This window comes from Haliotis rufescens, unplaced genomic scaffold, assembly GCF_023055435.1.
Source record: "Haliotis rufescens isolate VD_foot unplaced genomic scaffold, xgHalRufe1.0.p SCAF_16, whole genome shotgun sequence".
Lineage (NCBI taxonomy): Eukaryota > Metazoa > Mollusca > Gastropoda > Lepetellida > Haliotidae > Haliotis > Haliotis rufescens.
The window spans coordinates 6,973,138-6,983,907 of NW_025963846.1; the positions used below are offsets into that span (position 1 = coordinate 6,973,138).

At 40.1% G+C, this 10,770-nt stretch overlaps 1 protein-coding gene across 2 annotated transcripts in view; it reads right to left on the reverse strand.

Annotated features, from left to right (window-relative positions):
- The window catches only part of LOC124134023 (protein RFT1 homolog), a 29,551-nt gene extending 18,823 nt beyond the window's left edge, over window positions 1-10,728 (reverse strand). Inside the window, exons 1-5 of one of the 2 annotated variants that reach the window (XM_046498641.2) lie at window positions 10,466-10,728; window positions 9,143-9,234; window positions 8,056-8,141; window positions 5,073-5,189; window positions 2,422-2,611 (exon numbers count right to left, since the gene is read on the reverse strand). In XM_046498641.2, the coding sequence (XP_046354597.2) occupies window positions 2,422-2,611; window positions 5,073-5,189; window positions 8,056-8,141; window positions 9,143-9,208 (459 nt within the window). In that variant the 5' untranslated portion in view covers window positions 9,209-9,234; window positions 10,466-10,728. Of the gene's footprint in view, window positions 1-2,421; window positions 2,612-5,072; window positions 5,190-8,055; window positions 8,142-9,142; window positions 9,235-9,441; window positions 9,461-10,465 lie in introns of those variants that run through there. The other variant, XM_046498649.2, reaches the window with a different exon arrangement.
- Between the last annotated feature and the right edge of the window lie 42 nt (window positions 10,729-10,770).

The following is a 10,770-nucleotide window of genomic DNA, read 5'->3' on the forward strand; positions in this document are numbered from 1 at the left end:
AAAAACCGATGTGCAAACTGTATGAATCCGCGTATCGGTTCTTACAAAAGTTTGCACATTGGTTTTTTGATTCATACCTCAATGAACCGAAAAAAATACACCGATGTGCAAACTGTATAAATCTGCATAGCGGATTCTGACAAAAGTTTGCACATTAGTTTTTCGATTCACATCTCAATGAACCGAAAAAAATATACAGTCAATGCTTATAATTAAATTCGACAACGAAAAACATGTTTTATCTACAATAGTTTAACCCAAAACAGTTGCATATATCAAAACAGACAAAAATGACGACATTGATAAACATTCCAGGTGTAGGAATACATGCAGTGGCGTGACATGAATCAGGTGATTGTTTAATTTATGCACATAATTTGACACGCCTACACAGTCAGTAGCTAATCAACGGAGAGTGGGATTAAAAAAATGTTCATTGGACCTGTCAATTAATGCAAGAGGCGAAAAGAACTGCAACAGTCAGACTGTAACGAACCGGAAGAAATATGTCCGAGAGAAGGCGGCTGTTTCAAATAACATGGTCAGTTACTGCGTGATTCAAACATTACTTCCCTGATTACGGTAAAACACAGTTGGAGAAATGCTAGTTAGAAATTAAACCCGAAGACATGAAAGTTGAACCGAGGCGAGTCGGAAAAAACAGGCGAGCGATCCTGCACGTTAGCTGTTTCATTCATTCTCGGCCTTCGGTTTCAAAGGGTTGTTTGGACAATGAATATGCATGAAAGTCGCTAAATGTCCTGTGCATGCCGATACACGTGAGCAGAAAGGGAATTCCCTCGACTGTAATATTGGGATTCCCCGACATTCCGCAGTAATAAAAGTAGTGCGCCGCGGTGGGCGTGGCTTAATTTTTTACATTCATTGGGAAATGAATGCAATAACACGTGACCAATTCAGCTAATCAGAATGCAGGAATTTCCATGAACACAACAAAAATTTAACTATTAAAAGATTAATTCAATATTATTCAATATTTCAGAAAAGGTGTGTGTGAACTGATTTACAACAACCTAGATCAGATGACCGTTGTATTACAGGGCAGGGCCAGTAGATACCAAGTTTTGACCCAACAAACAAGTGAGTGAAAACATGAGCAACCATCCATGTCATCAGGGCACTATGGCATAGGGTCTCACCACTACACTGACTACAAGATCTAATCTTGTGGTCTGCTTTTTTGGTTGCTGAAGACCAATTCTAATCTGGATCTTCACAGGGGACAAGCATGGGTTGCCGAAAGGTCAATTCAAACCTGGATCTTCACAGGGGACAAGCATCGGTTGCTGAAGACCAATTCTAACATGGATCTTCACAGGGGACAAGCATGGGTTGCTGAAGGGCAATTCTAACCAGGATCTTCACAGGGGACAAGCATGGGTTGCTGAAGAGCAATTCTAATCTGGATCTTCACAGGGGACAAGCATGGGTTTCTGAATACCATTTCTAACCAGGATCTTCACAGGGGACAAGCATGGGTTGCTGAAGAGCAATTCTAATCTGGATCTTCACAGGGGACAAGTGTGGGTTGCTGAAGAGCAATTCTAATCTGGATCTTCACAGGGGACAAGCATGGGTTGCTGAAGAGCAATTCTAATCTGGATCTTCACCGGGGACAAGCATGGGTTGCTGAAGAGCAATTCTAACCAGGATCTTCACAGGGGACAAGCATGGGTTGCTGAAGAGCAATTCTAATCTGGATCTTCACAGGGGACAAGCATGGGTTGCTGAAGAGCAATTCTAATCTGGATCTTCACAGGGGACAAGCATGGGTTGCTGAAGAGCAATTCTAATCTGGATCTTCACAGGGGCCAAGCATGGGTTGCTGAAGATCAATTCTAATCTGGATCTTCACAGGGGACAAGCATGGGTTGCTGAATACCAATTCTAACCTGGATCTTCATGGGGGACAAGCATGGGTTGCTGAAGACTAATTCTAACCCGGATCTTCACAGGGGACAAGCATGGGTTGCTTAAGACCAATTCTAACCAGGATCTTCACAGGGGACAAGCATGGATTGCTGAAGATCAATTCAAACCTGGATCTTCACAGGGGACAAGCATGGGTTGCTGAATACCAATTCTAACCTGGATCTTCATGGGGGACAAGCATGGGTTGCTGAAGACTAATTCTAACCCGGATCTTCACAGGGGACAAGCATGGGTTGCTTAAGACCAATTCTAACCAGGATCTTCACAGGGGACAAGCATGGATTGCTGAAGATCAATTCAAACCTGGATCTTCACAGGGGACAAGCATGGGTTGCCGAAGACCAATTCTAACCTGGATCTTCACAGAGAGTTACATGTTAAATCTTGAAATGGGGATTTGCATCCTACTCTAACCTGGATCCCCGTGAAGTGACATCGTCAATGAGAGACAGTTGAGACAAGCCTTACCTTGAGCTTGACAAAAAGATGTGCCCTTGCAACCAACCACAGTGGATCAGCAATGCACTCCAGCACGGATGTGAGACAGAAACAGACAACACCGATGTTATAGTATGGTACAGCTTCAGGGTCAGGCAACTTCAGGGCAAACATCCACACAGAGCCTAGGACAGTGCCAAACACCAGCGAGATCGGGACCCTGAAACACGGTTGTCTCCCTTCAACTAAAACTTTCACAACTGGTCACATTGGTAGCTTGGCAGAATAGAAAGTGCTGAAGGCTCTACAAACCCTATGATCTCAGTTATTTTTACCTTTTATGTACATTCCTTCCCCATGGTAATATTCTCCACACATGTCATAGCAGGTATTGCCAATTATCTTTTAATGTAAATTTTGTTATGAAATATAATTAATTTACAGTATTGATAGTGTTTGAAATGAGATTCCATTAAAAGTGAGTGATGTTTTTTTAAAGTCCATGTAGTAAGACCATGTAGTAAGACCATGCTTCTCCCATTTGACATAGATCTAACTTTCATTAACTCAATAGTAGGAGTAGGTGAGTGAGTTGGGTTTAACACCGCTTTTAACAGTATTCCAGTTATATCACGGCGTGTCAGCTTAATGTGGAAGGAAAGCCCCAAGTGATGCAGGTCTCAGGCATTTACCACTTCGGTGAAACCCACGAGCACGGGTATGGTGCTGACAAACCTAGAAACATAATCGGGGCGAACCGGGATTCGAATCCACAATCATAGGTTTCTGGCGTGCCCAAGGGACGCATCGCTGCACAGCGAATAGCGGCGCCTTAGACGACTGGGCCATCCATGTCCCCCACTAGTAGGAAGTTCCATATACCAAGGACCTGTGAAGATCCAGGGTAGAATAGGTCTTCAGCAACCCATGCTTGCCGTAAATGGCGACTATGCTTGTCGTAAGAGGCAACTTACGGAATCGGGTGGTCAGGCTCGCTGACTTGGTTGATACATGTCATCGATCCCAATTGCGTGGATTGATGCTCATGATATCAATCACTGGATTGTCTGGTCCAGACTCGATTATATACAGACCGCTGTCATATAGCTGGAATAATGCTGAGTGCGGCTTTAAACCAACCAACCATATACCAAGAACAAAGATGCCAGCACAAACAGATGGCAACTGTCATAACTGCTTCAGCAACTTGTATCAACTGACGATACCCTATGGGAACATTGTGAGGAAGACTAAATGTAGCACTCAAATACATTGTTTATTATGAGCCTTGTTACGTATGTCATTGTTTCCGCCCATGTGCAGTGAACCTGACATGACAATAGCTCCAACATGTCTAGCAACAATTCATCACTTTATAAATGTGAGCAAGGGACATTAGCCCTTTTTGAATGAATTGCATGATTAACAGCAGATCTTAATGTAAATTTTGTGGGCTGTATTGAGCTGAACTTACAATAGACAGTCAGAAATCTTACTGTAATCAGCATAGCTCTTTATAAGCGGCGTTTTTGCATCAAATACTCACAATAAATCACCACAACCCAATTATCTTGGAGTTGCTTGCGTACAAATATAAAAGAATCTAATAACCAATAGTATAACCACACTGAGTGTAATTACACAAAGCAGGCTGCACATCAGTATGTCTCGGTAAGATCATTCTCTCCTGATGGCATGCAGGCATCACATAGGAATTCTACTGCAGTGAATAATGCAAAACAGTGTTATGTCAAACTTATTACTTAGGCATCTGTTGCTGTTCTGAGCTAATGAAACATGTGACCCACATTGGGTATCACATGGACAGATGCAAATTAGAAGTCACCTGAAAAAGCATTGTAAGCAGAATTATGTTCAGTTCACTCATTGATTTAAAAATACCCAATAGACAGGATCCAAAGGACACAAATATATTGAACACCCAAAGAATACTATCAATACCCCAAGTAAAGGATAACCACTTATTCCCAAGAAAAATCACAAATACAGTAAACTACAGTTGTAACAAACTCATAGGGACCACTAAGTTTAGTTTGTTATAACTGTAGTTTGTTATAAGCATATATAGGATATATACAACAAATGGATGGGACTAAAAAAACTTTCATAAAATCCATCAGTTTGTTAAATGTATGTTCGTTATGAAGTAGTTCACTGTAAATAATTCTCACTTTCAAATGTTCTTGTGGTATTATGACTATATAAACAATGTTTACATCTAACCATACATAAATATCAGTGACACTATGCATATAATTTGGTTTAAAGTTTTTAGGGGGGAAATGGTTGTTTTTACTGCAGAATTTACTGCAGAATTAAGTAAGTTTAGCTGCAGAAGTTTGGTAATTTTACGACAGAGTTTTGATAATTGTCGTCTGGAAGCCTAGAACCTTATATCCATATGGCTTGCAGAGACACAGGGCCTACATCGCCCGGAATCCCTCAGGGAGACAAGCATGTTATATTTGGGCCTACCTTGCCCCTGACTTTGATTGAGCAACAAGCATGAGGCTGTGATGACCTCTAATCCCATGACCTCTGGGGAAGAAACAATGTGTACTAGGAGCCTCCTATAATTTTTCCCAGGAATCATCTCAAGGACACATGTACTTGAGGTTCATTCTGTCCTGGGCGTGTAACTGAGCTGGGCTGATACTCACGCACACCACATGAGGTTGATGACTTGCCGCCAGTCTTTCTTGTCCTGCTTGCTGAGACAGGCCTTGTCAAAAGGCTCACAAGACAAGAACAGCAACGTGCTATGCAGCAACAGCAACCTGCAGCAACAAACAAACAGAGGTCAGCATTCTGCATTAATGGTTCCCTACTTTTCTTAAGTGTGTTGTCATTAAAATCAGATCTTAGTTCTCGCTACCGCTAAACAAACATCTGAGGTTATCCCCTTACGGTTCATGCCAAACAACTTTTCGCGACCTTTGACCGACAAATGAAATGACTCACAAGATATTGACATTAGCCAATCAGAAAACAGCCTTCTCCAGCTTTACGGCAATAATTTAAAACTGGCAGTTTTCATTCTAGATTACGTTCTGAAAAATGTCAATTCAAAATTTGAAAACTGAACAAATGAGACTTCAGGAATGTCTAGTAAGATGGCCGAGATGGTATGGCAGTACTTCCCATGGGCTACAGAAAGTTTGTTTTAAATGTTTATCCAGTTGACATGATTGAAGCAAGAGATAGACTGTCATTCGGAATACCCGATGTTAAGGTTGATAGATTAGAAAACACATTCTGACTGTCACTTTCCCGATCTGGTAAGCGATGATCTGATTGATCGAGTGAAAGGTCTTCCAGACTTGCCTCATAATGGAATGTTCTCAGATCATTGTTTAGTGGTAGCTAATACTAAGATCTGATTTTAAAGATATAACACGCAGGAAATAACATATGTTTACATGGATCATGTGACTAATAATTTAATATCATTGAGTACATGAAGTCAGTATTTTACTCGGGTCAGGTGAGCCCTGAGCAGGACCCGGGTACCCACAGTACAACGCGCACCAATGGTTAGTCATGTGATACTGTAAAATGTGAAATTAACGCGAGCGTGAATTAAATACAAAAAATGCGAGTGGTCTTTGCCAGCATTATTAAACATCGCATTTATATCAACAATAAGACATTTTTGATAGCAGAAATACCAACTTAGACATACGCTGAAAACAAACAACTATGTATTCCACATCAATATTTATTGAGCAGCACTTGTAACAAGTATATAAACAATGTCATTCAAACACTAATTACATCCTGTGAATTGTCACTGCTGGGGTCAAGACGAGCGTTCTACTCACTCATATCATCACTGATCACACCTGCAAGTCCAGACAGACGCCACCCAACACGGTGTCTTTGCTCTTTGCGACTGCATCAAAGGCCGACACGAGCCAGCGTGCACGTATTGTTTTAGCTGAAGTATTCTACTCAGCGCTAATAAGCGGTGCTATTTGGTGTGTGATTGGATTAATGTAAGGTTGGATTAAGATGAGGATTCTCCTGTAAACCTGACATTTTGTTTAGATATAAATCCACTGATGCTTGAGAGGAGGGGGTGTCGCATTCATATTGAGTCGCATTTTGGCTAGGGGCCAGCAGTCGCATTCATTTGGAGACGCATTAATTTCACGTTTTACAGTATGTGGTTGACAATGTCAATACAACTCAATGGTTACACAAGTCACTAAATGTTCACATTACTTTATGACTATGCACACATTCCTTCTGACTTTAAAATGTTTAAGAAAAGATGAAGCTTCAGTCAACTTCATTCGTGATCATATCATTTTATGCATGTATCTTAGTAGTTTTTGCCAGGGCTCCAGTTAAACAATTCCCAATCAGACATTTTGAACCCAAGTACAGCGGGTATCCGGGTCGGGTAATAGGGGTCGGGTACCCAGGTAGCAAATTTGGACTCGTCGCTGTATGGTACACTGCCATAACACAGACAGGTCACTCAAACTGTGTAACTACCTGATCCTCATGTTGGGTTTGTTTCTTGTTCTATGCCGCACTCAGCAATATTCCAGCTACATAACGGCAACCTGCAAATAATCAAGTCTGGACCAGTCAATCCAGTGATCAATATTGTCGTCAGGACAGGAATGGGATGCTGTTGATATATTTCTTGTGTTATCCTTGTGTTATCACCCACAGGGAAATATCAGGAAGCAGATATTTCTGCCTGAGAACCAAGACTATTATTTTTTTTTAAGCTTATAAATATTAGGATATTTCCACCATTTGGTTTACATGTTGATATACAGATCTTATTATATCGAGATGTTTTGGGAAGGAAATATACTATATATTTATACACTTATACAAGTCAGAGGCATGGGTGGGCCGGTTGTCTAATGCGTTGCAATTCACTGTACAAATTTGCTTCCATTAGGAGTGCCAGAAACCTATGATTGTGGGGGTGAATCCACCCTGAAAATGTTTTGTAGTTTTTCAACACAATACCCATGGAGGGTTAGAAATGTTTTCTTATTTTCACTTGTCCTCAAACTTGATCTGCTTTTTCAGCTGTCATCCACCTAATGGTGAAAAATAGTAGTCCAAAAGGAAATGTCACAAGTCCTTCTTGTATTTTTACAAGTATTGGACAAGGGGAATTAAGTTAATTTCGAACCCTGGCTTGAGTGAGTGAGTGAATATGGTTTTACGCCGCTTTTAGCAATATTCCAGCAATATCACAGCAGGGGACAACAGAAATGGGCTTCACAAATTGTACCAATGTTGGGAATCAAACCCGGGTCATCGTCGTGAAGACCGAACGCTTTAACCACTGGGCTACACGACCACCCCTCCTGGCTTGTGGGTGTCATCACTGCAGTCCTTCCTCCCACATCAAGCTGTCATGCCATAATATTACACAAATACATTTGCAAGAGGCATGAAATCAAACACATTCACTCTCAGTCTGAAGTGACTGCCCCCGTGGTCTGCCCTGAGCGCGGAATGTTAGGGGTTAGATCCCCATCCGCGCCATACAAAAAGATAGTACTTGTTGTTACCCTGCCTGGTTCTTGGCATTAAGAGGATAAATCAAGGACTCAGAGTCAGTATACAGTATATCTGAAGTAAGGATCTAACTAGACATAAAGCTCTCACCTGACATTAACAACACCCAACAAGTCCCTGGTGATAAATCTCAAAACAAATGCATTTAAGAGGAAAGTCATCACCCGTATCATCAGCTGAAAAATAACAAAACATTTGTGAAATATGAGGACAGATAACTTGAACTAATAAGTCAGCTGTGACAATACACATCACTGGTTGTCATATTTTGGCTGGATATGTTCCCATGGAGATGATATGATGTACCGACGCATGAATCTGTCTGTTGTTAATCAATATTTCTACATGGTAGTTGCTATCATCATAAAATATATAACATACAGATCTTGTTTTCTTCTACCTGAATTAAATGTCATTCCAATATGCTAGGTGACTTAGATAAATAAGAATATCAATATGCTAGGCCTTTTTCAATTTGGTTTACAGATCCAAGGGCCCAATATAATGAGAAAATAGGGGGGAAAAAAGAGAAAAATCAACATTACCCTTTTGAACAAATATTTTTATCACTGCCGACCTTGAATTTGTTTGTGTTAGAATAAAAAGATATATCTCTATAATCATGTAACACAGTAACAAGACAACTCTGCCATCAATGCTCGCTACTATGCAGAAGGAGTTGCTTTCGCAATGATTTGCACTTGACATGTCTGAATAAATGTTTATGAAATTTAGCTACTGAACTTAATTTTTTTAGAAGATTTTGGAAACGACTAAACAGGAAATTAGACTTTGACTTACACACTGATTTTAAATGTACAGAAATACCATGATAACTGTCATAGTAATTTCATGATCAGTTCTATAACAAGATAAAAGGCATGATGTTTGAACATGATGATAGTTCAGAATAAATACAATGCTTGAAATACTGTTACTTCTTGAAGAGCAAAAACACCATATTTCTTGTTATCAAAATATATCAAATTATACCTATATGTATTACTATATGATAATGATATAACAGAAAATAAAAAACATGACCTAATATTTTACATTCCAGTTACTGTATATGTTATGCTATCTTTAAAATGTTGAAATTATTTAAGAAAATAGAAGCCTGTCATATTAACAGAACAGTATAACATACATGTTATCTTTTTAATGGAATATTTACCTGCAGTGCCATGTTGTAGGTTGTGGCTTTGGCAGCACCCGCCAATAAGTCTGAACTTGATTTCATTGTACTTTAATCTGTAGACAGTTTATCTACAAGACAAGATGTTTTAAAACTGGTAAAAGGATTCACAATTACAATGCTACATGTGGCTATCATGTATAGCCTGTGCTTAAACTCTTACTAACCTCTTACCTACTGGGTGTAGGTCATAACCGCTGACAACAGTAGACCACAAATACTTACAACTACCATCCATGATTAAATCCAATATGACACATATCTCCTTTGCCATTTACCTGCTGATCGGGACGTCCGATGAGATCTCGAAACACTGACAAGGAACTAGCTTTGTTGAAGTAAATGAAGGCACATGAACACAGACTTAACATATGCAGTATTACTTCTTGTTCACCAACAAATCAACGATTCATGCAGAACAAGGCCACACTGATAATCAGCTGTCTAAACAGTGACATTGATCTGGAACATGAAACCTGATTACCACAGTATTAATATGGAAATTTAACCCATTTCCATAATGATAAGGCAGGCTGCAAAGTCTTTTATGGAAAATAGAGATAGAAAATTCTATAATATTTCTACTTAGTACAATGCTATTTTTAGTAATAGCCAACGGGATACAACAGCTGTTTGTTGAGAAAGTGAGGTGAGGTGAGGTGAGGTGAAATTGGGTTTAACGTCGCATCCAAGATTATTGCACTTATATAGCGACATGCATGCACATGCGTGTGTGTGGCTTCTTGTACTAGTCCGGACTGATGCCGATTTATAGTGCTAGCTCACTGAGAAACCATGCCGCAGTTTAACGTGAATACCCCACTCAGACACAGTATACTGACTCCCAGCCAACAAGTCCTTGTTTTAGCCCCTTAATGCCGAGCGCCAGACAGGGTAACAACAAATACCATGTTTCAACGTCTTTTGGTATGACGTGACAAGGGATCGAACCCTGAACCTTCCGCTCTCCGGGCGGACGCTCTACCACAAGACCACAGAGGCTGTCCTAGTTAACCAGGAATGGAGAGCATCACTGGCATGATAAATTGGTCCTACTAAGCACAATTTCTATCCTGAATCCGAATTGAAGGAAGTGAAGAATTGACAAATTTTACTTGATGATATATTATAAGGTAGTTAATTCGGAAGACGTCTGGTATTGACAGACATCCCGATTAGTGAGATTCCGTTTTTGCAATACTCTATCTTCTTTCATACCAAACACTAAATTGCTTTCCTGTTATGACTCGAAGCTAATAAAGTGATTTGCGAGATTTGAAAGAAATGAGTTCAGCTACAAACCTTTGGGTTTAGATGGAACCGAAGGCGCCTACATTGCAGATTCGGTATAACTTATTACATTTGTCAAATGCATTGATCAGGGGGTGTATTCAATTTAATTTTAATCATTTTAGGCGCTACTGTTCTCGCCCTTTTTTTTATAACGAACACAATAAGGACACATCAAAAGCTGATCAAGCGATAGGAAACCAGTCACACATCGACAGGTGTCATCTTTTCATGGGCGCAGACATCTTGAACTTATCACGTGACAATGTGCAGTCACATGATAAAAGTAAGCGTTCTGTATATGACTGGGTTCCGTC